We start from the raw sequence: 27358 nt of genomic DNA on the forward strand, positions 1-27358 counted from the left end.
ATTATTATTTGGAACAGTAGTTGAGCAGCATGATTAGCAGTTAGTACCAAAATAGTACTCTGAGCTGAGGGGCATGAATTGCTGTATCTTTCCGTGATCAAACTCATGTCCCACCCTGGTCTTACCTTTGTCTCCTGCTACCATTCGGCAGCAGCCCAGAAGCTTGAAAGCAAACATATGCAGACTCAGGAACAGCTTCTTCCCCTCTGTTCTCAGGCTTCTGAACGGTCCATAAGCTAGGGTACTGTCCGATTCACCTCTGCCCCATTGCGGACGTTGGACTTTGTCTCTGGAACTGATGCGCTATATTGCTGAGAACTATATTCTGCACCCTTTTCTCTAAGTATTGGTACTTGAGTTTGACTTGATTGAATTGATGTGTAGACAAAAGGTGCAGGAGTAGGCCATTCGGCCCTTTGAGCCAGCACCACCATTCAATGTGATCATGGCTGATCATCCACAATCATCCGCGCTGTAGAATCTAAATCTAAATCTAAAATCAGTACCCCGTTCCTGCCTTCTCCCCATACCCCCTGACTCCGCTATCATTAAGAGCTCTATCTAGCTCCCTCTTGAATGCATTCAGAGAACTGGCCTCCACTGCCTTCTGAGGCAGAGAATTCCACAGATTCACAACTCTTTGACTGAAAAAGTTTTTCCTCATCTCCGTTCTAAATGGCCTACCCCTTATTCTTAAACTGTGGCCCCTGGTTCTGGACTCCCCCAACATTGGGAACATGTTTCCTGCCTCTAACGTGTCCAACCCCTTAATAATCTTATACGTTTCATATCTGGTCTGTCTGTGTAGTAATAACTGGTCTGTTTGGATAGCAGATGTACATTTGAAAATAATAAACGTAAACCTGAATATCCAGTTTGAGAGCTGACTGTGAGGCAGCGAGGGCGGGCTGCTGCTTGGGGAGGGGAGGCCGGGCTGCGGGGCCGCTGGACAGGCGGGGGACTGGCAGAGGGGCCGGAACCATTGTTTGGGCCCCGGAACCATTGTGCGGCACCCGGTGCTCCGCGCTCCCGGGACAATTCCGGTTCGGGCAGCGTCCGGCCGCCAATCCGGTGCAGGCCCGTGAGAGGGGGGGGGAGAGAGAGAGAGAAAGAGACAGGTGAGCGTCTGGGGCCGGGCCCCCAATCCCACTCACACCCCCCCCCCCCCTCCTCACTGCCGTACCCCACTCACCTCCCTGTGCGGCACCCTCCCTCACTCACTGACTGTCACCCCTCACTGACACACTCAGCCCCTCACATGGCTCCCCTTCCCCTCATCGACCCTCTCCTCACCCCTCACTCACCCTCCCTAACCCCACCCTCACTGTCATCCGTCCCTCATCCCTCACTGTCATCCCTCCCTCACCCCTCACTCACCTCACACTCACCCTCCCTCACCCCTCACTCCACCCACCCCTCACTGTCATCCCTCACTGTCACCCCTCACTGTCACCCCTCACTGTCACCCCTCACTGTCACCCCTCACTCTCATCACCCTCCCTAACCCCACCCTCACTGTCAGCCCACCCTCACAGCTCACTGTCACCCCTCACTCACCCCTCCCTCATCACCCACCCCTCACTGTCACCCCTCATTGACACACTCAGCCCCTCACATGGCTCCCCTTCCCCTCATCAACCCCCTCCCTCACCCCTCACTGACACACTCAGCCCCTTGTAGGTCTTCCCTTCCCCTCATCGACCCTCTCCACACCCCTCCCTCACTGTCACCCCTCACTGACCCCCTGTGACCCTCACTGACCCCCTTCCATGACACACTCTCCCCCACTCAGTCCCTCTTCTGTCTCTCCTTCCCCTCTTTGACCCTCACCCCGACCCCCTCACCCTCACCGATCCTCTCCCTCACATTCCCACTTACTGTATGCCTCCCCTTCTACTCATTGACCCTCTCCTCCTCTCCTCCTGACCCCCACATTGACCCCCGCTGTGACTCCATCACCGACCCTCTGTGAGCTCATTACCGACCCCGCTGTGACCCTATCAGTACACCACCACTCTGATCCCATCACTGACCCCTGTGTAATCCATTACTGACCCTATGACTAAACCCCCTGTGTCCTCTCACTCTTCCCTTTCCCTCACTGTTTCCCTCATTCTCCCGCTGCAGCTCCTCGTCACCCTCTCACTAGTCCTCTGGCCCGTGTCCCTCTCACTAGTCCTCTGTGACAACGTCACCAATCCTTTCTCCCCTCCCTCATTGTGCCCCTCACCAATGCCCCTGTCCTTCTCACTGACTCCCTGTGATCCCCTCACTGACCCACCTGTGACCCGCTGACCCTCATTGACCCTCCTCTCCCTTGCTCCTTTCCATATCACCCTTTCCATTCATTCACCCCCTCCTCAGCTCAATACTGTGACCCCACACTGACCTCACAGTGACCCCCACACTGACCTTCCCTCACACCTTTATCACATGCTGAACCCCTCATGCCCCACCCCCATGTCCCCTTCAGTGTCTCTCACTGACCTCCCTCTCCCTCATCCCCTCGTCTGTCCTCCCTCTGACCCCACTCCCTTCCATCAGCCCCTTTTGTGTGTCCCATTTCCCTCATCGACCCTCCGCTCCTCAACTCCTCTCCTCTCACAGCTCGTCTCTCTCTCCCTCCCTCCCCCTGCCCCTCACCCCGGCTTTTGTCCTCTTCCTCTCTTTGATCCTGCTAACCTAATCGTCCTCATCGGCCCTCCACGCCTTCATTGAACCCCTCCCATGTCTTGTGTCTTCTCCTCTCGCCCTCTCCCATTCTACCCATTACTGATCCAGTCACTCATCCCCTTCCTCCCTGATCACCCTCACCACCCCCCCAATTTCCTTCCATTGTCACAACTTGATCCCCCCTCCCCCTCCCCTCCACCTCCCCTCTCCCTCCCTCCTCCAAGCCATGAGTCAGGATGGAACCTGCCGAGGTGAGTGCAGCACCAACAACTCAAGACTCTCGACACTGTCCAGGGTGAAGCAATCCGTTTGATCATCATCCCATCCACCCCACTCAATACCTCCACCACATGGCAACAGTATGTGGCACCAGCTGTAGTTACTCGTCCAGCATCCCACATAATAACAAGTGTGAACAATTGATCGATGGTCAGCGAGCACTCAGCTGTATCTCTACACTAAATCTCCCAAACCTGTAACCACTACCGCTGAGATGCGAACACCACTTTCACTTCAAGTGCCATATCACCTCGACTTGGACTTGAAAGGCGGCACAGTGGTGCAGCAGTAGAGTTGCTGCCTTAGTGTTGGAGACCTGGGTTTGATCCTGAACACTGGTGCTGTCTGTGCGGAGTTTGTGCGTTCTCCGCATGATCGCGTGGGTTTTCCCTTGGGTTCTCAGGTTTCCTCCTACTTTCCAAAGACATGCGGGTTTGTAGGTTAATTGGCTTCTGTAAAATTGTCCCTAATGCGTAGGATAAAACTAGTGTACAGGGTGATCGCTGGTCAGTGCGGACTCAGTGGTCCGAAGGGCCTGTTTCCACGCTATATCTCTAAACTGAACTCCACTTAACTAAAGCCATGACAACATCCCTTTACCATCACTAAATCCTGAATCTCCCTTCTCATCGCAATGTGGTGAATTAAGTTATTTTGTTGCACTAAATAGTGTATCCTTTACAGTATGGACATCTCGATTGTAATCATGTATAGTTGTTCCTTTGACTGGATAGCACGCAAACAAAAGCTTTTGACTTACCTCAGCATACATGACAATAATAAACTAAACTAAACTAAGATCGGGCAGTATATTCTCATCTTGCGAGCAATTTCCGCCTGAAACATGGAAACTAAGAACTGCAGATGCTGGTTATATCAAAGTGCTGGAGTAACTCAGGATCCCGACCCGAAACATATCCTTTTTCTCCAGAGATGCTGCACGACCCGCTGAGTTACTCCAGCATTTTGTGTTTATCTGTGGTTAACAGAAAGCTTGTTTTCTGCAGTTGCCCTTCTAGGGGCAGATACTGAGTGCGCAATGCTTGTCCCTGTGACATCATGTAAGTCTCTGCCCACAATCGCTAGGCTCCATTCATGAGCTCACAGGGGGAGCGAGGTTGGATGGCAAAGGTTTCTTTTAAAGGTTGCGAGTGAGACCAGATCTTCTGTGTGGCAGTCTCAGTCTTCTCCACTCTTCGTGTGTGGCACATCTTGACTGAGTTGTAAGTTAATTGGCTTTTGGCTGTATTCTGCAGGGTATTCAATTGATATTTCTATTATTACTTCATTCATTCTGTGTTCCTGAGATGGGGAAAGTTGCAAGCAAGGCCAACATTTCCAACCCCTTCCCAATTTCTTTTGATACCCTGTGCTGTTGAAAACTTATTCTGTACTTTTTTAAAAAAATGGACACAAAGTGCTGGAGTGACTCTGCGGGTCAGGCAGCAACTTTGGAGAAGCATCTGCAGTTCCTTTTTATTACGTCATCTCTGGAGAACATAGATGGATGGCGTCTCAGTTTGGGACCTTCTTCCAACATGAATAGGTTGACATTTTGGGTTGAGACTCTTCTTCCAATGTGGATAGGAGACGTTTCGGGTCGCAATTCTTCCCTCAATATGGATAGGTTGATGTTTCTGGTTGGTACCCTTCTTCCAACCTGAATAGGTGATGTTTTAGATCGGGACTCTTGCCTGACTGCTGAGTTACTTAAGGGACCCGAACGAAAATGTGGCCTATTCACGTTCTTTGGAGATGCTGCCTGGTCTGCTGAGCAACTCCAGCATTTTGTGTATTTTTTTCTAAACCCACATCTGCAGCTCTTTGTTTCTCCGAACTTTTTAATTTGTGTCACTGTGTCGCGAGAAATGTTTGCGCAAGAACGTCGTGGATGAGCTTTCATTTGAAGGAGTCACTGGGCAGTGTGGTGCTTGTGAAATAATCTGTTCAGTGGGTCCTTTATGTGTTGTGAACAACAGCAGGTTATGTGCACCGTGTCCTTGCAGAGGTTTGTTGTTTGCTGGATCTCAGGGGCTTGTTGTGTTTGTAAAAGATTCCACACTTCACAGAGCACATGATGATTTGCACCAGGTCCTGGGGGAGTACAAGTGTCAAATCCACACAACAATTGTGTTGCAAGATGCATTTTCTTTCCCTTGGAGAAGGGGGATGTTTTTGTGTGTGGGGTGTTGTGTTTCGTGGCCTTTCATTTTTGTTCAGTTGCAGTGGTTTGGGTGAAAGCAGATGAGGGAACATCGTAGCCAGCAAAGCAGGTATGGATCAGACAGGAGATGGAATTGTTTGAGGAGTTTCCTGCTCTTCCCTCTTTAAAGTGGCAGCCTTGTGCTTTGCGGACCTGTTTACACATGGACAGGGTCAGCGTCTTGAGTGTAATGTTGGTGCAAACAGATCCTTTAATATTGTCTTTAATATTCTCCTCTCAAACATTTCACACATCCGTCCCCTTGTTGGAGGAATCTGTGGAGTGGTTTGGAACGTTTAGGTTTATTATTGTCATGTGAACTGAGACACAGTGAAAAGCTTTGTTTTGGAATACATCTGTCCGGAATACCATGCCAAGACCATTGCCCATCTACCTGCCCATATCGCTCCATTCCCTGCTTATCCATGTGCCGATCCAAAAGTGTTTCAAACATCACTATGGTATCTGCCCCCATCAGCTCGTTCCAGGCCTCCACCACCTTATATGTAAATCAACTTGCCCCTTAAACTTTGCCCCTCTCAGCTTAAAGCTATGTCCTCTAATCTTTGATTTTTCCATGCTGGGAAAAAGACTCTGACTGTCTATCTTTCTGCATGCTATCTGGGGTGGCAGGGTGGCGCAGCTGGTAAAGCTGTTGCTTCACAGCACCAGAGACCCAGGTTCGATCCTGACCTTGGGTGCTGTCTGCGGAGTTTGCACTTTCTCCCTGTGTCCGGGTTTCCTCCGGGTGCTCTGATTTCCTTCCACATCCCAAAGACAAGCAGGTTTGTCAGTTAATTGTCTCTGTAAATTACCCCTAGTGCGCAGGGAGTAGATGAGGAAATGGGATGACATAGAACCAGTATGAATAGGTGATCAATGGTCAGCGTGGACTCGGTGGGCCGTTGAACCTGTTTCCATGCTGTATCAATAAACTGAACTCTAAAGTTTATTGTTTTCACATGTACCGAGGTATAGTGAAAAACTTTTTGGTGCATGCTTTCCAGTCAGCGGAAAAACTACATAATTATAATCAAGCAGTTCACAGTGTACAGACAAAGGATGAAGGGTATAATGTTTAGTAAAAAATAAAGTCTAATAAAGCCCGATTAAAGATATCCAATCATGTCATATACTGTAATACTGTATGTAAATGCAATTAAATCAAACTGAGTAAATAGTTAGGGTGGCACAGTATCGCAGCAGTATAGTTGCTGCATTACGGCATCAGAGATCCGGGTTCGATCCCGACTACGGGTGCTGTCTGTATGGCGTTTGTACATTCTCCCTGTTCCGGTTTCCTCCCACACTCCAAATACGTGCAGGTTTATAGGTTAATTGACTTTGCCAAGATTGTAAATTGTCCCTAGTGTGTAGGATAGTGTTAGTGTATGGGATGATTGCTGGTCAGCGTGGACTCGGTGGGCCGAAGGGCCTGTTTCTGCACTATATCTTTAAAGTCTAAAGTTGCTGCAATAGCACTGTGTCCCCTCAGTGCTGCTGTTAAGTGTTCTGACACTGGCTCTAGTTTCTGGATAAGGAGTTAAAATCCTTAATCTTCCAACTTGACTCGGAAAAGCAGAAACTGACATCGCGCAAAGGAAGTCAGGAAGTGACAGATGTGAAACTTTGTTCAAGGCCAGGTCCTGTAACTCTTTCCCTCTACATTCATGTAAGATGAGTCAGGCAGCTATAAAAGGAGTAGGAGTGAGTGGTTGTACTAACTTACACGTCATGCTTTCATAAGCTAGGCTGCTGTCCAATTCTCTATCTCATTGCGGATATTAGACTTTTTCTCGGGAACTGGTGTGCTACAATGTTTGTGGAGATACCTGAAAGACACAAAGCTGCCTGACCCGCTGAGCTATTCCAGGACTTTAAATGTCTTTCTCGCCATCTGCAGTTCCTTGCTTCCAGGTATTTGAAAGACACTCTCTTGGACAGTACAAGGCTCCCCCACAAGCAGGAATGTTGTGTTCAAGGGAACGAGGGGAGGGGGGGGGGGGTTAGGAACCATAATACAGCCACCAATAACAGCCTATGGATGGTTAAAGGAGTGGTTCAATGATGTTTTTAATGGCACACTAGACCAAGTGGACCTGTTGGGACCAAACCTCTCCTGCATTGGTGCAGCAGCCTCTCCCCACCCCCCCTCTCCCCACCCCCCCTCTCCCCACCCCCCCTCTCCCCACCCCCCCTCTCCCCACCCCCCCTCTCCCCACCCCCCCTCTCCCCACCCCCCCTCTCCCCACCCCCCCTCTCCCCACCCCCCCTCTCCCCACCCCCCTCTCCCCACCCCCCCTCTCCCCACCCCCCCTCTCCCCACCCCCCCTCCCTCTCCCCCCCTCCCTCTCCCCACCCCCCTCTCCCCACCCCCCCTCTCCCCACCCCCCCTCTCCCCACCCCCCCCCCTCTCCCCACCCCCCCTCTCCCCACCCCCCCTCTCCCCACCCCCCCTCTCCCCACCCCCCCCCTCTCCCCACCCCCCCCCTCTCCCCACCCCCCCCCTCTCCCCACCCCCCTCTCCCCACCCCCCCTCTCCCCACCCCCCCTCTCCCCACCCCCCCCCTCCCTCTCCCCACCCCCTCTCCCCACCCCCTCTCCCCACCCCCTCTCCACACCCCCTACACACGTACAACAGGTAGAGCAAAGAGATAAATAACAGAATATAGAATATAGCCTGTGGAAGGGTACGGGGATTAGAAATTAAAGTGAACGAGAGAGGGCGTAGATGGGTTTGAAAATGACCATCAAGCTCAGGAGATGATGTCTCACTGTGTAACCTTTTCTCATTTCTGCAGCTGAGACTTTGAGCTGTGTGTGTGGTCCTGCTTTGCTGTGCCTTTATGCTGAAGAGGTTTTTCCAGTCGGACCTGGGTTGAAGTCATCCTCGAACGCTTCACAGGTAAGAGAAATGCTCACCGACTGCTCTCCCACCATCTCCCCCACCCTAGTCATCCTGCTAGTTCTACAGTTTGGACTCTTTTATCCCTCTCGTTAGCACATCTTCCCCAGCCAACAGTGGGCCGTTATGGACTCCATCTTACTTGAGGTCATCAGGCAGTGATTTGTTCTGGCCTTTTCTTGTCTCCCCCCCCCCACCACCATCACCCCTGCCTCCCTTCCCCACCCCCTCCCCCACCACTATCTTACAGTGTGAAGAAGTGTTCTGACCCGAAACATCACCTATTCCTTTTCTCTGGAGATTCTGCCTGATCCACTTAGTCAGCCTGAAGAAGGGTCTCGACCCGAAACGTCACCCAGAGATGCTGCCTCTCTCCTGAGATGCTGCCTGACCTGCTGAGTTACTCCAGCATTTTGTGAAATAAATACCTTCGATTTGTACCAGCATCTGCAGTTATTTTCTTACACTTAGTTACTCTAGCATTTTGTGTCTACCTTCAGCATAGGGTTAATGGGCACTTGGCATGGTTAGCACTGCATTGGTAGGCCGCAGAGTCTGTTTCCATGCTGTACCACTCTGACTTCATTGTGGGACTTTGGTGTCTCTCCAAAGAACCTATCTGGTAACCTAGGCTGACACTGCAGTGCTGAAGGAATGCGTCTGTGTTGCTGACGTTTGGATGAGGATATTTAGGGCTCGCTATCTCTCTTTAGATTTTAGAGATATAGCACGGAAACACGACCCACCGAATCCGCGCTGACCAGCGATCGCTCCGTACACCGACACTATCCTGCACACACTCGGGCCAATTTACAATTGTACCAAAGTCAATTAACCTACAAACCTGTACTTCTTTGGAGTGTGGGAGGCAACCAGAGCACCTGGAGAAAACCCACAGTGAGAACAGGCAAACTCCTAACAGGCAGCACCCATAGTCAGGAGTCTCTGGAGCTGTAAGGCAGCAGCTCTACTGTTGTGCCACCTCAGTTCTGGGGCAAGTTTCAACCTCAGAAATTATCACAAAAAAACAGATGCTGGTTCATTTCCTGATATGAGTGTGACATCACTGTGCACAAATTCATTGCTGTACCTCCGAAACGCCAATGCTGCAAAAGCATTTGAAATGTGATAATTCTCTATGCCATGTGAACCAAACCTGCATGGCTGCAGATCTGAAAGTGGGAAGTGTGATTCAGTAGGATCTTTCATTTTGGCCGATGCTTCCTGTTACATTACTCGCTTGGAGTTTATAGATAAGGCGATGACTTACGTGTGGATCATAGGGATTGATTCTAAGTCCATGCTGAAACTCCTAGACTACTCATTACACGTTCAGAGAAAGGTTGGCCAAGCTTTTAAGTTGTAACTAGATTAGTTTACCGTCCAGTGACCTTTAGAGGTTTGCACTTGCAGTTGAGAGCCAGGCCGGTGTGTGGACATGTGCATTCTTGCGTGCGTTCTTATCTGTACATATGTGTGCCTGATTAAAATATTTGAGTAGAACATTCGCTTCTGCAGAGATCCAATCTGATCTTTATAATCTTATTCGAAAACCTGCAGCTTTTTTGAATTTACATTTCTGACATTTGTGACCAGCGATCGATCCCCTGTACACTAGCTCTACCCCCCACACTAAGGACAATTTACAAACGTCAATTAACCTACAAACCCCGCACGTCATTGGGATGTGGGAGGAAACTGGAGCACCCGAGGGAAACCCACGCGGTCGTAGGGAGAAGGTACGAACTCCGCACAGGCAGCACCCGTAGTCAGGATGGAACTCTGGCAGTGTAAGGCAGCAACGTGAACTCTGTGCCACTCTGCCGCCCCTGCTGTGATTTTTTAGAATGCAACATCTGATTCTTTATAACCTTGTTCTAAAATCTGCAGCCTTCACAATTGATATTTCTGACACAGATGTACATTTGTTTTCATTCTTCTTTTGCCCACTGCAGTCGCCTGATGAGATGGACATGCAGATTGCAGCCAAGTCAAACTCCCGGAAGAGGAGGAAAGACGACACAGGCTCCAATGGCACCATAGACGATGATGCCATCCCAGTGAAAATCCTACGACCTGTGAGTGTGGTGAGAGTGATCGGGTACTTATGATCTGGTGGGAGGGTCGTTGTTCAAAGCCCAAAAGGATCATGGCTCCATTTATTCGTTTTGGTTTATTATTGTCACATGTACCGAGGTACAGTGAAAAACTTTGTTTTGCATGCTATCCAAACAGATCTGTTATACCATACATAACTACCAGCTGCACGGTGGTGCAGCTGGTAGAACTGCTACCTCACAGCGCCAGAGAACCGGGTTCGATCCCACCCTCGGGCTCTGACTGTGTGGAGTTTGCATGTTCTTCCTGTGACTGCGTGGGTTTCCTCCGGATGCTCTGGTTTCCTCCCACATTCCCAACACATGCAAGTTTGTAGGTTAATTGGCCTAAACCCCCCCCCCCCCTAGTGTGTAAGAAGTAGATGAATAGGTGGGATAACATGGAACTAGCACGGAACGGGTGATCATTCAGCATGGGATCAGTGGGCTCAACGCCCTGTTTCCATGATGCATCCCTAAAAGTCGTCACTCAAAAACAATAAATAGTCAAAGGGGAAGATACAGAGTGCAGAATATAGTTCTCAGTATTGTAGCGCATCGGTTCCAGAGACAATGTCCAATGTCTGCAATGGGGCAGAGGTGAATTGGGCAGTAGCCCAGCTTATGAATGGACCATCTAGATGCTGTCTTGCCCAAAACAAGCCACTTGGCCCAACTGCTCCTTGCTACTTTATAATTATCCTTCCTAATTACATCTTCCGAACTATCTTGATCCTTTGCCACCTTCTGTTCCTTGCTTCCCTTTGTGTTGTGCAATTTCCCTTTAATCCCATCCAATCCTTCACGTGAGTTTATTATTGTTACCTGTACCAAGGTACAGTGAAAAGCTTTGTTTTGCATGCCGTCCAGTGTGTGCGAGATAACCTCTTATGAATCAGATAAAACCATACATAAATACAATCAAGACAAACTCAAGTACAATAGGTAGAGTGCAGGGGAAGACGCGGAGTGCAGAATGTTGATGGCACCTCACCTCTCGGTGATTCTGTGCCCTGCATCGGTTTCAGCAAAGTCTGGGTTTCTGCAGCTCCAAAGAAAATAATTAATGGCAGTGACTCTGGGCAGCAGTTATTCTGTGGTAGTGCCTGCAGTAGAGGCCTCCCACTAACCTGAGTCCTTTCTCACTCACGCTCGACCAATGTTCCTCTTCATTCCAGACTCTTTCTATGCCGGCTCCCTTTGCAAATGAGAATGGAGTGATGGGTGACAAGCCGTATAAACGTGTGACGTTTGAAGAGGCGAAGATTGGGACTCCCTGTGAGTACAGAAACAATTGAGGTTGTGTGCGGCTATTGACCTCCTTCAATCATGAAGTTAAGGCCAATGAGTCTAAGGGAGTTTAAGGGGGCTAATTACAAAGCACAGGTCAGTCCCCATCTGGAGAACTGCATTCAGTGCTGGGCTATGCCCCTTCTTGAAGGATTAAGTCCTAGCCTGTACAACCTCTCGCCATAGCTCAGGCCCTCAAGTCCTGGCAACATTCCTCGTAAATCTTCTCTACACCCTTTCCAGCTTGTCCTTTCCCTTTGATCCTTTCACCCTACGATGCCATTGAATGAATGACATTGCACTGAAGACGACTATTTAGCTATTTGCGGGTGTTTCAGGAATGAATTAATAAGTTTGCAGAGCTCGTTTGATGTTGTGATGTGAAAAGGTATCTTCCTCTTTCAGCAGATCGCCCGGTTCGCGTTTACGCTGACGGTATCTTCGATCTCTTTCACTCGGGGCATGCGCGGGCACTGATGCAGGCCAAGAGCCTTTTCCCCAACACGTACCTAATAGTGGGAGGTAAGGAATGAGTCGTCAGTGTGCCTGGGAGTTTGTGCATATCTACTGAGCTTACATTTTACGTGAAAAAATATGCAAAGTGCTGGAGTAACTCAGCGGGTCAGGCAGCATATCTGAGAACATGGGTAGGCGATGTTTCAGGTCAGGACCCTCCTTCAGATTAAAGTATCACCCATCCCTGTTCTCCAGAGATGCTGCCTGACCCGATGAGTTATTCCAGCGGCTTTGTGTCCTTTTGTGAAGTCTGCATCTGAAGTTTGTTGTTTCTACAGGAAAGAGAAACAGTGTTAACCTTCCATGCCGGAGACTTCTATGAGAACATTAACACTGATTCTCTTTCCACAGATGCTGCCTGACCGGCCGAGTGTTTCCAGCATTGTCTATTTTAGTTTCAGGTTTACAGCCTCTGAGCATTATTAATCTTCATGTAACGAGTGCAGCTCTAGGGGAAGCACCGTTTTTAAGCAGTCCTCTGTGTGCCTTTTAATCTAGATGTAAAAGATCGCACAACATGTGCTTTGAAGAGGAGGGAGCAATCACCAGTGTACTGAGGTTAATCTTTATCTAACTTCACAAAAGCAGATGATGATCTTGTCGCCTCGCTAACTGTCTACACTGGTGGTGCTAAAATCCATCTGCACCTTGTGCTGCCTCAGAGAAGCAGCCAACACTAATCACAGACTTGTCCCCCTCCTCAGTCCCACCCCTCAGTCCCCCTCCTCAGTCCTCCTCCTCAGTCCCACCCCTCAGTCCCCCTCCTCCCTGCTGCCATCTGCAGTCCCTGTGTCTGCCTCGTTTGTTTATTCAGATTCAGACTGGTTTATTGTCCTGACATTCCTTTTTAGTTTATAGATACAGCGCAGTAACAGGCCTTTTGGCCCACCGAGTCCACGCCGACCTGCGATCCCCACACACTAGCACTATCCAACGTACACTAGGGACAATTTACACATACACCAAGCCAATTAATCTATAAACCTGTATGTCTGGAGTGTGGGAGAAAACCGAAGATCTCGGAGAAACCCCACACGGTGACGGGGAGAACGTACAAAGTCCCTACAGACAGCACCCGTAGTCGGGATCGAACTCGGGTCTCCGGCGCTGCAAGTGCTGTAAGGCAGCAACTCTACCGCTGCGCCACCCTCTGTTGCCATTCCTTGTTCGGATGAAGCTCACAAAGTAAACCGTAAACATACGGTAGTGATAAATATAATGACAAGTGCAAAACAGCAGAGTGATACAAAAATTGTAATGTTTAAATGGGTGGGTCATGGTCAGTATGGACAGTGGGCTGAAGGGCCTGTTTCTGTACTAGGTTTAGCTTTATTATTTTCAAGTGTACCGAGGTACTGTGTCAGGCCGTGTTTTGCATGCCATCCAATCAGATCAGATAATACTACACATCAACACATTCAAGTCAAACTCAAGTACAATAGGTAGAGCAAAGGGGAAGATACAGAGTGCAGAATATAGTTCTCAGCATTGTAGCGCATCAGTGCCGCAGACAAAGTCCAAAGTCTGCAATGGGGCAGAGTTGAATTGGACGGTAACCTAGCTGTTGAAAGACTGGAGCGACTAGGCCTGTGTACGCTGGAATTTAGAAGGATGAGAGGGGATCTTATTGAAACATATAAGATTACTAGACCAAGTGGACCCATTGGGCCTAAACCTCTCCTGCATTGGTGTAGCACCCCCTCCCCTCCCTCCTTCCACCCCTCCCCCCTTCCCCTCCCCCCCACTCCATCCCCTTCAACCCTCCTTATCCTTCCTCCTCCCCACCCTCCCTCCCTCTCTCCTTCCCCCTCCCTCCCTAGGAGATAGATTTAAACTTTAAAATGTGAATAACTTTAAAAATATAACACCAATTTCAATGAAACTTCTTCCATTAGCACCAAAGGGACAACGTTGTGTAAGGTGGACCTAAAATTGTCACGCTATCGTGTACTGTTTTGGCTGTAGTTCAGGAACAAACAAACAAACAAACAAACGAGAGTTTTAATATATCGATTAAGGGATTAGACACGTTAGAGGCAGGAAACATGTTCCCAATGTTGGGGGAGTCCAGAACCAGGGGCTACAGTTTAAGAATAAGGGGTAGGCCATTTAAAACGGAGATGAGGAAAAACCTTTTCAGTCAGAGAGTTGTAAATCTGTTTAATTCTCTTCCTCAGAAGGCAGTGGAGGCCAATTCTCTGGATGCTTTCAAGAGAGAGTAAGATAGAGCTCTTAATGATAGGAGGTATGGGGAGAAGGCAGGAACGGGGTACTGATTGTGAATGATCAGCCATGATCACATTGAATGTCGGTGCTGGCTCGAAGGGGTGAATGGCCTCCTCCTGCACCTATTGTCTATTATGGGAACACTGTTCAGAAGCCTGATAACAGAGGGGAAGAAGCTGTTCCTGAGTCAGGTGGTGCGCGATTTCAAGCTTCTGTATCTTCTGCCCAACGGGAGCAGTGAGAAGAAGGAATGACCAGGGGTGGGACAGGTTTTTGATTGTGTTGATTGCTTTTCTAAGGCAGCGTGAAGTGTAGATGGAATCGACAGTGGGGAGTCTGTTCGGTGTGATGGATTGGGCTGCATCCACAGTTCTCTGCAATTTTGTCATGTATGACTCTCCAAATTTGATTTCAATAGATGTTATAGCTTTCTGGACGGGGAGGGGGGGATGTTCAGTTTAAATGGAAGTCTGAGGCAAATAACGGGGTGTCCGTTTGTCCTTGCAGTGTGTAACGATGACCTGACCCACCAATTCAAAGGGTTCACTGTGATGAACGAGGCGGAGAGGTACGACGCGGTCAGACATTGCCGCTACGTTGACGAGTTGGTACAAAACGCACCCTGGTCACTGTCGCCCGAGTTCCTAGAAATGCACAGGGTAAGTTGCTGCATCTGCTGCCTACTATAGGAAGCATACACCACACAGCAGTGCGCTGATCAAGAAAAACCCTTTCTGCTGTTTGGGCTGGGATCAGAGTCTAAAAAATTGGATTGAAGTTTGAACGCATGCAGAAAGTGAGAGCAATTGGGAGTCCTTTCACAAACCTAAATTGTTGCCGCAATCTGAGGTGCAGCACGGAAACAGGCTCTTCTGCCCACCGGGTCCGCGCCGACCCGCGATCACCCGGACACTAGTTCTATCCTACACACTCGGGACAATTTACACTACTTAGCGAAGTCAACTAACCTACAAACCTGCACCTCTTTGGAATGTGAGATGAAACCAGAGCACCCGGAGAAAACCCACGCAGTCCCAGGGAGAATGTACAAACTCGTAGTCACCCATAGTCAGGATCGAACCTGGATCTCTGATGTTATGAGGCAAAGGCCTGAGAGCCGTAAGAGTGTAGATGGTCCAAATCTCCAAGAAATGCTTCTACGTATCATTGTTGTTTTAATATCTAGATTCCTTTCTGTTTCAGATTGACTTTGTAGCTCACGATGATATCCCCTATTCCTCTGCAGGGAGTGATGATATTTACAAGCACATCAAAGATGCTGGTAGGTGGATCGGCAGCGTTTCAGGACTGGATCCTGTATCAGCCCATCAGGCTGTGTCAAAAAATCAGACCATTGTGGCAAGTCATACCCTCCCCTTACCACACAGCCAACCACCTGAGTGTTTAGTTGTTAGCTGAATTGGATTATTGATGTATTATTATTATTATTATTCTTCTTCTTATTATTATTAGAAGCTTTAAATCGAAGCTTTTTCATTTAGACTTTAGAGATACAGCATAGAAACAGGCCCATGGGCCCACCGAGTCCACGCCGACCAGCGGTCAACCCACACATACACTGGCACTATCACACACACCAGGAACAATTTATAATTATACCGAAACCAATTAGCCTACGAACCTGTTCATCCTTGCAGTGTGGGAGGAAACCGCAACACCCGGAGAAAACCCACGCGGTCACAGGGAGAACATACAAACTCCGTACAGACAGCACCCGAAGTCAGGATCAAACCCAGGGCGCTGTAAGGCAGCAACTCTGTCGCTGTGCCACTATGCTGCATCAGTGGGTTATTATTGGTGTTATTATTAGAAGCTTTAAATGGAAGCTTTTTCATTCTGATAATTACAGGGACTGTTTTAAGGCTCAGTGAAGGTGTAACTTCCTCTGCACTGTGTGTGACCTGTATGATCAGTGATGGTGTAACTGCCTGCACTGTGTGTGACCTGTAGGTATGTTTGCTCCAACACAAAGAACCGAAGGGATCTCGACGTCGGACATAATTACGAGGATTGTGCGGGATTATGACGTGTATGTGCGGCGGAACCTGCAGCGTGGCTACACCGCCAAAGAACTGAACGTCAGCTTTATAAACGTAAGTGTCGCCAATGATCAGTCAGCGTAGTTCTGCTGCAGCGTGTCTTTACAAACCGCAGATTGCATATAATGCGAACGTTTGATGAGAAATCACTATTTGTTTAGTTTATAGATGCCACTTTTTCACACAGAGGGTGGAGGGTACATACAAGAAACTGCCAGAGGAAGTCTTATAGAGGTGTATAAAATCATGAGGGGATGAGCTAGGCTGGCTGGACAAAGCTGTGCACATTCACTGATCATAACCATTCACACACTCACTGCCCACTATCCTTTGCACAGCCATTGTTCACTATCATTTGTGCAGTTGCTATTTCCCTTTGCACAGGCAATGTATACTGCCTTTTACACACCCACAGTACACTGTTTTGCACACTCCCCATTCACTACTATTTTCTCACTCGCTGCTCCCTACTTTTTGCACGCTAGTTGTTCGCTACATTTTGCATGCTCATTATGCACTACCTTTTGCACTCTCACAGTTCCCTCTCTTTTGTACACTTGCAGTACACTGCCTTTCATACACTCACTGTGCACTACCTTTGTACACTTGGTTCACAGTGTCTTTTGTACACTCACTGCACTGCCTTTTGTACACTCACCGTGCACTACACTTTGCACACTGGTTCTTCGCTACCATTTGCACGCTCACTGTTCACCCCGTTTACACCCTTTCCCAGGAAAAGAAGTACAACCTGCAGGAGCGGGTCGACAAGGTCAAACAGAAAGTCAAGAACGTGGAGGAAAAATCAAAGGAGTTTGTGCAGAAAGTTGAGGAGAAGAGCATCGACCTGATTCAAAAATGGGAAGAGAAGTCGAGGGAATTCATCGGGAACTTCTTGGAGATGTTTGGACCCGAGGGAGCCTTGGTGAGCATGTCCGCGGTCAACAGGAGAGAATGTAAAGGGAAGCAGGGGGAGGCCATGCCATCTATCACATCGATGCTTTCCTTCAGCACCACATCCCTGCACTCACCCCACGTCCCTGCACTCACCCCACCTCCCTCAAGTCCCCTCATAATACCATAAGGCAGAGCAGGAGCAGAATTTGGCCATTTGGCCCATTGAGTTTGCTCCACCATTCAATCATGTTGATCTACTTTTCCCCTTCAACCCCATTCTCTCGCCTTCACCCCGTAACCTTTGTCGCCCTTGCTAATCAAGAACCTGTCAATCTCTGCTTTAAAAATACCGAATGACTTGGCCTTCACTGCCGTCTGTGGCAATGAATTCCGCAGATTCACCACCCTCTGGCGAAAGAAATTCCTCCATCTCCTTTCTAAAGGTGCGTCCTTTTATTCTGAGGCTGTGCCCACTGGTCCTAGCCTCTCGCACGCACTAGTGCAAACATCCACATCCATTCTATCTCGGCTTTTTACTCCTCAACTCTACCTGCCGCTGCTTTGGGTGTTCTCATCGAAGGGACCCCCTGGTTAGTGAATTTCTTTCAGATTCCTTTACATTGATTTCACCCATTCTGGATGGGGAAAAAACATGATCTAATTTCTATCCTGAATGGTCAACTTCCTAATTTATGACTAACCCCTTTGCCCCTGATACTACAGACAGGGAAACCATCTCCACATCTACCATGTCAAACCCTACAAGAATCTTCAGAATCAGTCTGCAGCAGGGTCCTGACCCGAAACTTCACCTACCCATGGTCTCTGGAGATGCTGGGTTACTCTAGCACTGTGTGTCTGCACTGTTCTATGAAAGTTCTCTGTGGGTGATTCACACACCTTGCAGTTATTTTTAAAATGTCATTCCCTGTTCCCCTCTTCTCCCGGAACTATAGAAGCACATGCTGAAAGAAGGGAAAGGCCGCATGCTGCAGGCCATTACTCCGAAGCAGAGCCCGAGCAGCAGTCCGACCCGGGAGCGATCTCCTTCGCCCTCCTTCCGCTGGCCCTTCTCCAAGACCTCCCCGCCCAGCTCGCCCAAACCGGACTTGGACGCGACCGGCTACGATACCAGCGACGACGACACCGAGTGAAGGTGCTGCACTCCCTCTCCGTCTCCGTCTCTGTCTCTCCTCCTTCCTCCCCAGAGTCTTGGCGGCCCCCTCCCCCGAGCCCCCCCCCCCCCCCCTTGCCCTCGGCTCCGTCTGTCGGCGGCCAACGCTGGGGCAAGCGTTGCCTCACGCCCAGGGCGAAGGGCAGAACAAACGAGGACAAGCTGCGCTCGGGAATTAGAACCTTTAAAAAAGAAAATCAACAATTTCTCGCAGGGAAACAGCTCTAAAAAACAAACTATGCAAACTTTTTTTTTTCCGTTTTTGCATGTTAAACCAATTAAAAAGAAAACTCGAAATGATCGCTGGGTAAAACAGCTTTCTCAGATACATAAGCCTTGTGCCACGAAGCTCAGCAGACCAGGGCTTGTGTGTGTCTTGGGAGGAGAGGGTGGGACCCATTCCTTTCAACCCAATACAGGTGGAAAGTTCAGACAATCCAGCAGTGTGCCCTGTTGCCCTCTAATGGAAGGATTGATCCATACCTATAGCCTGCTCCTCAAGATTTCATAACATTTCAGATTCCGCTATTTCATAAAAAATAGTGGCGCAGAGGTAGAGTTACAGTGGCACAGAGGTAGAGTTGCTGCCCCACAGCGCCAGACACCCGGGTTCCATCCTGACCACCTGCATCATTTGTACGGAGTCATTCTCCCTGTGACTGTGTAGGTTTCCACTCTCACTCCAAAGACGTGCCCATGCGGGTTTGTATGTTAATTGGCTTCTATAACATTGTAAAACTGTCCCTCGTGTGTAGGATAGTGCTAGTGCAAGGGATGGTCACTGGTTGGCGCAGACTCGGTGGGCCGAAGGGCAGACTTCCCCCTGACACTCTCTCCTCCACGCCCGTCATGACTCCTTCCCCGGCGAGTCATTGCTCAAGGGTGTGTCGGTGGGCAGTGCAGTGTGGAGCAGGTGCCCTGCTGGCTGTTGGTCCCCAGGGCAGGGTGGTCAGTGTAATGCAGGGCCAGAGCTGACCCACGGAGTTAGTGCTTTGTGGGGCCAGAGCACAGTGGGAGCTGGGTTCCATCTCTGTGAAATAAGCCCACCGGTTTGAGTGATTCAGCTACTTAATGCTCTCTGCATTATACTCTGACACACGAGTGAGAAAATCAAGCTGGTTTACACTTGGAAAACACAGGAGTCATTTGAACGCGTGCCTCTTGTATATTTAAGGAAACCTATGATCCTGTGAATAATGCTGCATCAAAATACCCCCTGGAAACTTGCAGCTTAATATCCCGGACATTGCAAGTTGATCCAGAGGATACGCAAAAGAGGATGAGAGTATTTTGCTTAAAAGTCATAGAAACAAGTAACTGCAGATGCTGATTAATGCACAAAAGGACACAAAGTGCTGGAGTAACTCAGCAGGTCAGGCAGCTTCTCAGGAGAACATGGATAAGTGACATTTTGGGTCCTACAGACTGCTAAAATGTCTGAAGAAGGGACCCGACCCGAAATGTCACCCATCCTTTTTCACCAGGTGCTGCCTGACCCGCTGAGTTACTCCACCATTTTGTAAGCTTTTGTTTACAGGTTATACACATTATTTATAACGCTGAAAACTCACGTTGTGGGAGATGGAAGTGGAGTTCCCTTTAATTATCAGCCTGCCAACACCGGCCTCGCCTGCAAACACCAGCAACAAATAGAGGCTCAAGGAACTGCAGATGCTGGAAAACACAAAGTGCTGGGGGAACCCGGCGGCTCAGGCAGCATCTGTAGCGGGGAATGGACCAGCGATGTTTCGGCTCGCGACCCTTCACAGACTCATTTCCCTCCACAGATACTGCCTGACCCGCTGAGTTCCTCCAGCACTTTGTGTTTCGCTCAAGATTCCACCGTTGGCGGTTCCTTGTGTCTCCATTTGCTGCTGGTGTTTGCAGGCGAGGCCGGTGTTGGCAGGCTGATAATTAAAGGGAACTCCACTTCCATCTCCCACAACGTGAGTTTTCAGCGTTATAAAGAAAGTGGAAGGAGACACAGAATCAGAACATCTTGTATGTGTTCACCTGCCCGCTCTGTGCCTCTGGTGTTTCAGTGTGATTGACAGGTGCCAACTGAAACTGTAATCTCTTGCAAACAAATTGCAAACTCTTGTTTCTCTCTTCTGAACAAATCTTAAATCTCCAACAAGTTAAATCTCAAATGGACAAATGTCAGAGTTAATCATCTCAGTGTAGAAATCGACTGCCTGTTAAGACACTGAGCCAAACACAAAGTGCTAGAGGAACTCAGCAGGTCAGGCAGCATCTGTAGAGGGAATGGACAGATGGCGTTTTGGGTTGGGACCCTTCAGACTAATGGAGTAGGAGGGAGAAAGCAGGAAAACAGAGGTGGGGTTGGGGCAAGGCCTGGCAAGTGATAGGTGGACAATTTCACCTGCCTTTGTCACTTACTTCACCCATCTTCCAATCACCCCCATCACTCACATGTATCCACCTATCACCTGCCAGGCTTTGCCCCATCCCCACATCTCTTTTCCAGCTTTCTCCCCCTCATCTATTCCATCTGTCTAAAGAAGGGTCCCGACCCGAAACGTCGCCGCTCCATGTGCCTCCACACATGCTGCCTGACCCACTGAGTTCCTCCAGCACTTTGTGTTTTGCTGAAGATTCCAGCATCTGCAGTTGCTCATGTCCCCATACATCACAGCTGGGCTGGCTGTGGGCTGTCCCCTCACGAGCTGTGGGATGTTGATGCTGTTACCCTGCGCTCCTGTTTATTTTTGACTGCTCAAGATTTTGTCGAGGTCCCAGACTGCTTTTTAAAACAATTTTTTTTTTTAAAGAGTTTTTAAACAAATCTGTACTGTAAAGCAGAGCTGCGTTATCACGGTGTTATTCAGTCCTGCACAGTAACACTGGTGTATGTGTGGTGTGCAGTGGCTCATTCCTGCCTGGTGCTGTAAATCAAGTGTCATGACCGCACAGCCAGGGGACGTTACAAAACATTTTGCAACCAGTGGAGTATTGCCTCATGTGTTTCCTTGTTTCTACATAAAGAACACAGAGTGCTGGAGATACTCAGCGGGACAGGCAGCATCTGAAGAATGGTCCCAACCTGAAACGTCATTTATCCATGTTTTCCAGAGATGCTGCCTGTCCCGCTGAGTTACTCCAGCACTTTGTATCCTTTCACACCTCTTCAACCTGTCACACACCTGCTTTTACCTCTGACCTTTCTCCCAACCATCTGCCTATGGAAAAACCTCTCTTCACCTTTATCCACCTATCACTCGCAGTTTGTCCTGCCCCCAGCTTACTCCCTCCCCCCCCCCACCCCTCCCTACAATTAATCTGAAGACGGGTCCCGACCCGAAACATGACCCTTCCACATTCTCCAGAGATGCTGCCTGACCCGCTGCGTTACTCCAGCACTGTGTATCTGTGCATGTTCTCCAGAGATGCTGCCAGACCCGCTGCATTACTCCAACACTGTGTGTAGCTTTGGAGTACTGCCGCTGTTGTGCTCTTGGCAAGCGGAGTGTAGTTACGTTGCAGGTGGCGAGTGTCCCTGCCTCCTGTGTATCCCGTCCCCAGGTACATTCCCCTACACTGCCACCTGCTCGCAGCTACCCGTCAGGCTGCCAAGAGCTGGACCCAGCCACCAGCGGTCCAAGTCCCTCTCGGGGCTGGTTTGGTCCAGCGGCAAGTTGCTTGGTAACTGCACCAAATCCCTGGCCGCAGGGAGGGTGGAATCGCTGATGGACCTCGGACTTCCCAGCGGAAAGCTTGCAACTGGGAAGCCATCTCATCACAACCAGTGTGCAGCCTATTCGCCAACGGGAAAACCTTCTGTCCCACCTCACGGACTCTCGGGTGGAGGGGGGGCAAGTCTGTAAGCAGTGTTGGGGCGTACGATGTGGGGGGGGGGGGGGGGGGGGGAGAAGTCGGTGGTCTAACTGTAGACAGTGAAATCAGTCCCAAACTACAATCCACCTCCTCAGCACCAAGTGAGGGGGACGGGAGTCAGTGCCGCAGTGTAAAGTGTAGTTTATGCAATGGCCAACCTCTGTTTCTAGGGCCAGCCTTGTGGATCGCTTTAAGGGAAACCACGTTTTTAAAAAAACGTATGCCTTTTTACAATTGTTAAGACTTCTCATCAAATTTTGTTATCTAATTTAGAGGGGGAAGATTCAACTTCAAAAAAAAAAACAGACAAAAGATTGAAATGCAAAGATTGTGGGTTTGAGGTATTTTTTAAAGTTGCATGTTGTCGATAAGTGGATTCTATGCTGATCTTTTAATCAACACGCGGCTGTTAAACAGTGGGAAATTGTCTGATTAAACCACAGTGTTATAACGTTCTGCCTCTCGCCTGCTTTCTCTTGCATCAAGCCAGTGTGTGAGTTGTCTCCCCTGCTTTTCCGATGAGTTTGTCATTCTCGGAGAATGGCGATCTAGTTTAGTTTATTATAGTCACGTGTACCTCTCGAGGTACAGTGAACAGCTTTTTTGTTGCATGTCATCCAATCAACGGAAAGACTATACATTATTACAATCAAGCCATGTACAGATACAGGATAAAGGGAATAACGTTTACTGCAAAGTCAAGCCCGAGTAAAGATAGTCCAAGGGTCTCCAATGAGGTAGAAGGTAGGTCAGGACTGCTCTCTAGTTGGTGTTAGAATGGTTCAGTTGCCTGATTACAGCTGGGAAGCAACTGTCCCCGATCTCCCGGATTTATGGTATCCGAGACGGTGACGCCCAGGAGTTTGAAGCTCCAAACTCTCCCCACCATCGACCCATCGATTAAGAGTGTGGCACATGGTCTGCTGAAGTCAGTGATTAATTCAGCATGAACGTGATGGGCTGAAGGGCCTGGTGCTGTGCAAAGGCCAATGTACCATTAGCTGTTGAGCAAAATAGGCACCATGTAATAGAGACTAAAATGAAGGAAAGTGGAAACAGATTTCTGTGCTGAGCAGGGGAGTTTTACATTGAATGTGTAGGAAGGTACTGCAGATGCTGGTTTAAACCGAATAGATACAAAAAGCTCGAGTAACTCAGCGGCACAGGCAGCTTCTCTGGAGAGAAGGAATGGGTGACGACGTTGGGTGGAGGAGATGTTTTGGGTCTGAAGAAGGGTCTCGACCCGAAACGTCACCCGTTCCTTCTCTCCAGAGATGCTGTCTGTCCCACTGAGTTAATCCAGCTTTTTGTGCCTATTGTTAGCTATCGATTTAGTTTTAGAGATACACCGGGGTGCTGTTCGAGAGATAAAGTGGCACAGAAACAGGACGTTTAGTTCAGTTGAGAGATACAGCATGGAAACAGGGCCTTTGGCCCATCGAGTACATGACGACCATCCGTTCACACTGGTTCTGTGTTATCCCACTTTCTCATCCACTCCCTACGCACTAGAGGCAATTTACAGAGGGCCGATGCGTGTATTTGGGACATGGGAGGACACCAGAGGAAACCTATGTGGTCACAGGGAGAACACATCTCCGCATAGACAACACCCGTAGTCAGGATTGAACCTGCGTGTTTGGCACTAAGGCAGCAACTCTGGGACAAAAGTACCGGTCACTTTGGAACACCTTTGATCTGGAGTATGTAAGCCTTGCTCGATCCTGGGGGCTGTTTAACATGGCTTTGGACCCTGTGATATTCCACCTGTATCAGAGTGCTGCCACTCGGAGCATAGTCGACACCTTTTTAAGCCATGCAAAATCTCACATTTTAATTCAAGTAGTTATGTTAGTGGTCTGTGTTTATATGTGGGAGACGCTGGAGTGATCAGCCTGTTGGTCGGCGATGACTGGTTGTTCACATTCTCTGTCGATCTGCTGGACCTCACCGACAGGCCGGTGTCCCGGTCGGTCATCCCTCTTCCTGTAGGAAATCTGCGTCAGGACACCGACAAAGAACATCTCAATAATCAATAGCTGGTTGTTCATTTCTGTGGAGCGTAAGAAACAAGGAACTGCAGATGCTGGTTGACAAAACAAGACACAGTGCTGGAGTAGCTCAGCAGGTCAGGTAGCATCTCTGGAGAATGTGGCGTGTTCATAGGTGACATTTAGGGTCTGGACCCTTCGTCACTAGACTGATTGTTAGTGGGGGGGGGCGACAGTTGGGAGAGAGGAGAGGCGGACAAAGCCTGGCGAGTGATAGGTGGATACAGGTGAGGGGGGGGGGGGTTGATGGGCAGATGGTAGTACAAAGGCCAGAGATGAAAAGACGGAAAGTGTAAAAATGGAAGAATTGCGAATTGTGAAGCTAGAGGAAGGAATGTAGGTAGAAGGGGACACAGTGGCCCAGCGGTAGAGTTGATGCCTTACAGTGCCATATACCCGGGTTCGATTCTGACTATGGGTGCTGTGTGTACAGAGTTTGTACATTCTCCCTGTGACCCCGTGGATTTCCTCTGGGTACTCCGGTTTCCTCCCATGCTCCAAAGCTGAGCGGGTTTGTAGGTTAATTGGCTTCTGTAAATTATCCCTGGTGCGTAGGATAGAACCAGTGTATGGGTGATCAGTGTGGACTTGGTGGGCCGAAGGGCCTGTTTCTGCGCTGTGTCTCTAAAGTCTGAAGTCTTAACATCGAAAGGAAGACAGGGGAGAAATAGGTGCGAGTCGAGGTGGGGCACAGGGTGGGATGGGTGGGGGATGGGGGGGGAGGTATTCTCCAGGTTGGGCCTACTTACGTTGTCCTCTGGTCCTTGCGGAATAGGGAGGAGCACAGCCAATGTGCCCTGCTCCCGCCAGCGATCCAATGATGGAGTTCTGTAGTGAGGACAGGATCAGGATAGCCTTTGGAATGCGAGAACAAAGTTGGCATTTTTTCTAATCAAAACTAAATATATCAATTTATATACAATAATAATATTTATAAAATAAACAATAACAATGCACCCACCGCCATAATACAAAAAATACCAAATATTCTCATTACTAAATATCAAATGACTGACTGTTGCAATCCTGATCCAGGTTCCAGTTAACACTCCGTGGTTACCAGGACAGATGATGGGGATTATTTACGAGAATGATCTCGGGGATGATTGGGTTAACATAGAAACATAGAAAATAGGTGCAGGAGGAGGCCATTTGGCCCTTTGAGCCAGCACCACCATTCATTGTGATCATGGCTGATCATCTATAATCAGTAATCTGTGCCTGCCTTCTCCCTATATCCCTTGATTCCACTAGCCCCTAGAGCTCTATCTAACTCTTTTTTAAATTCATCCAGTGAATTGGCCTCCACTGCCTTCTGTGGCAGAGAATTCCACAAATTCACAACTCTCTGGGTGGAAAAGGTTTTTCTCACAGTTTTAAATGGCCTCCCCTTTATTCTTAAACTGTGTCCCCTGGTTCTGGACTCCCCCAACATTGGGAACATTTTTCCTGCATCTAGCTTGTCTAGTCCTTTTATAATTTTATACATCCCTATAAGATCCCCTCTCATCCTTCTAAACTCCAGTGAATACAAGCCTAGTCTTTCCAATCTTTCCTCATATGACAGTCCCTCCATCCCAGGGGTTGTGACGTCCTTCCTCAAATTAGGAGACTAAAACTGCACACAATTCACCAGATGTGATTTAACATATGATGAGAGTTTGACAGCACTGGGTCTATACTCGCTGAAGTTTAGAAGGATGAGTGGGGACCTCATTGAAACTTACCAGTGAAAGGCCTGGATAGAGTGGATGTGGAGAAGATGTTTCCACCACTGGGAGAGTAGGACCAAAGGGCATCAGCCTCAGAATAAAAGGGTGTACCATTGGAAAGGAGATGAGGTGGACTTTCTTTAGTCAGAGGGTGGTGCATCGGTGAAATTCATTGCCACAGACGGCTGTGGAAGCCGTCAATGGATATGGGGTTGAGGGAAAGATAGATCAACCATGATTGAATAGAGGAGTAGACATGATGGGCCAAATGGTCTAATTCTGCTCCTAGAATTTATGAACTAATTTATGAATTTATGAAAATTTCCACGCTGCCTTTGAACACCGCATGTTCCTTTTCGAGGGACACCCTGGCACAGACGTAAAAGGCCAGGCAGTCGGCTCGGGCAGAGCCCTCGTCTGCCTGGTGCCGTGACCCACGAATGGCCAGCTTGGCCAGGCCCAGGAGCAAAGCAACCGGGACATCATCTGTTCTACCCACTCCCCGACAGAGTTGATTCCATGGATGTTTGTTGTCACTTTATGTGCAAAATGAATTTCATTATGTAATGTTTAATTGCAAATGTGACAATAAATATCCATTGAACCTACAGAGTTGGTATTGCTGTTATTATTGTCAACAAAGCAATGGAGCTGAGAACTGACCTTTTGGAGATTATAAAATCATGAGCGGCCTAGATTGTTATTGGTAGCTGTTTATTACTTTCCCGTGTACTGAGATATAGTGGAAAACTTTGTGTGGTACGCAGTCAAATCATACCATAGTTGAGTACAAGTTGGACGTACACAAGTGCAACGAGAACCCGAGGGCATAGGTTTAAGGTGAGTGGGGAAAGATTTAACAGAGGAACCTGAGGGGCAATATTTTCACAAAGAATTTATTTTACTTCAGTTCAGTTTTGAGATACAGCGTGGAAACAGGCCCTTCGGCCCACTGAGTCCACATTGACCAACGATCACCCATACACTGGTTCCATCCTACACACTAGGGACAATTTACAGAGGGTCCATTAACCTACAAACCTGCATATCTTTGGGATTGGGAGGAATCTCACCTGAAGGAACCTCACACGGTCACAGCGAGAACGTACAAAACCTGCACAGTTGGCACCGTAGTCAGGATCGAACACGGGTCTCTGGTGCTGCAAGGCAGCAACTTTGCTGCTGCGCCACTATAGCGCCTCAGTGAGTGCTGGGTGTATGGATTGAGCTGCCAGAGGAGGTAGTTAAGGCAGGTACTAGAACAACATTTAAAAGACACTTGGACAGGCACATGGAAAGGAAAGGTTTAGAGGGACATGGACCAAATGCACTAGTGTAGATGGAGGAGGGTTGCCAACTTCCTCACTCCCAAACAAGGGACAAGGTGACGTCCTCGCCCCACGTGACCTCACCCAGCCAGT

At 48.8% G+C, this 27358-nt stretch overlaps 2 protein-coding genes across 6 annotated transcripts in view; one reads left to right on the forward strand and one right to left on the reverse strand.

Moving 5' to 3' along the window:
* Positions 1-1000: 1000 nt before the first annotated feature.
* pcyt1aa (phosphate cytidylyltransferase 1A, choline a) lies at positions 1001-22635 on the forward strand. Of its 5 annotated transcripts, XM_078410551.1 has the most exons (11): positions 1003-1118; positions 6944-7072; positions 7957-8060; positions 10016-10147; positions 11335-11434; positions 11852-11968; positions 14696-14847; positions 15392-15470; positions 16160-16302; positions 16985-17173; positions 18102-22635. In XM_078410551.1, the coding sequence occupies exons 4-11, from the start codon at positions 10028-10030 to the stop codon at positions 18297-18299; spliced, it is 1098 nt and encodes a 365-aa protein (XP_078266677.1). In that variant the 5' UTR covers positions 1003-1118; positions 6944-7072; positions 7957-8060; positions 10016-10027; the 3' UTR covers positions 18300-22635. The 5 variants fall into 5 exon arrangements, with proteins under 5 accessions (XP_078266676.1, XP_078266677.1, XP_078266678.1 ...); XM_078410550.1 differs by lacking the exon at positions 6944-7072 and having other exon boundaries at positions 1001-1118; XM_078410552.1 differs by lacking the exons at positions 1003-1118; positions 6944-7072 and adding an exon at positions 4155-4175.
* The window catches only part of LOC144599540 (organic solute transporter subunit alpha), a 30961-nt gene continuing 26154 nt past the window's right edge, over positions 22552-27358 (reverse strand). The window contains exons 8-9 of the mRNA XM_078410553.1: positions 24975-25080; positions 22552-24227 (exon numbers count right to left, since the gene is read on the reverse strand). Of these exons, the coding sequence (XP_078266679.1) occupies positions 24040-24227; positions 24975-25080 (294 nt within the window). The 3' untranslated portion in view covers positions 22552-24039. The remainder of the gene's footprint in view (positions 24228-24974; positions 25081-27358) is intronic.

The sequence above is a fragment of the Rhinoraja longicauda genome, chromosome 13 (assembly GCF_053455715.1).
Source record: "Rhinoraja longicauda isolate Sanriku21f chromosome 13, sRhiLon1.1, whole genome shotgun sequence".
In the NCBI taxonomy this organism is placed as follows: domain Eukaryota; kingdom Metazoa; phylum Chordata; class Chondrichthyes; order Rajiformes; family Arhynchobatidae; genus Rhinoraja; species Rhinoraja longicauda.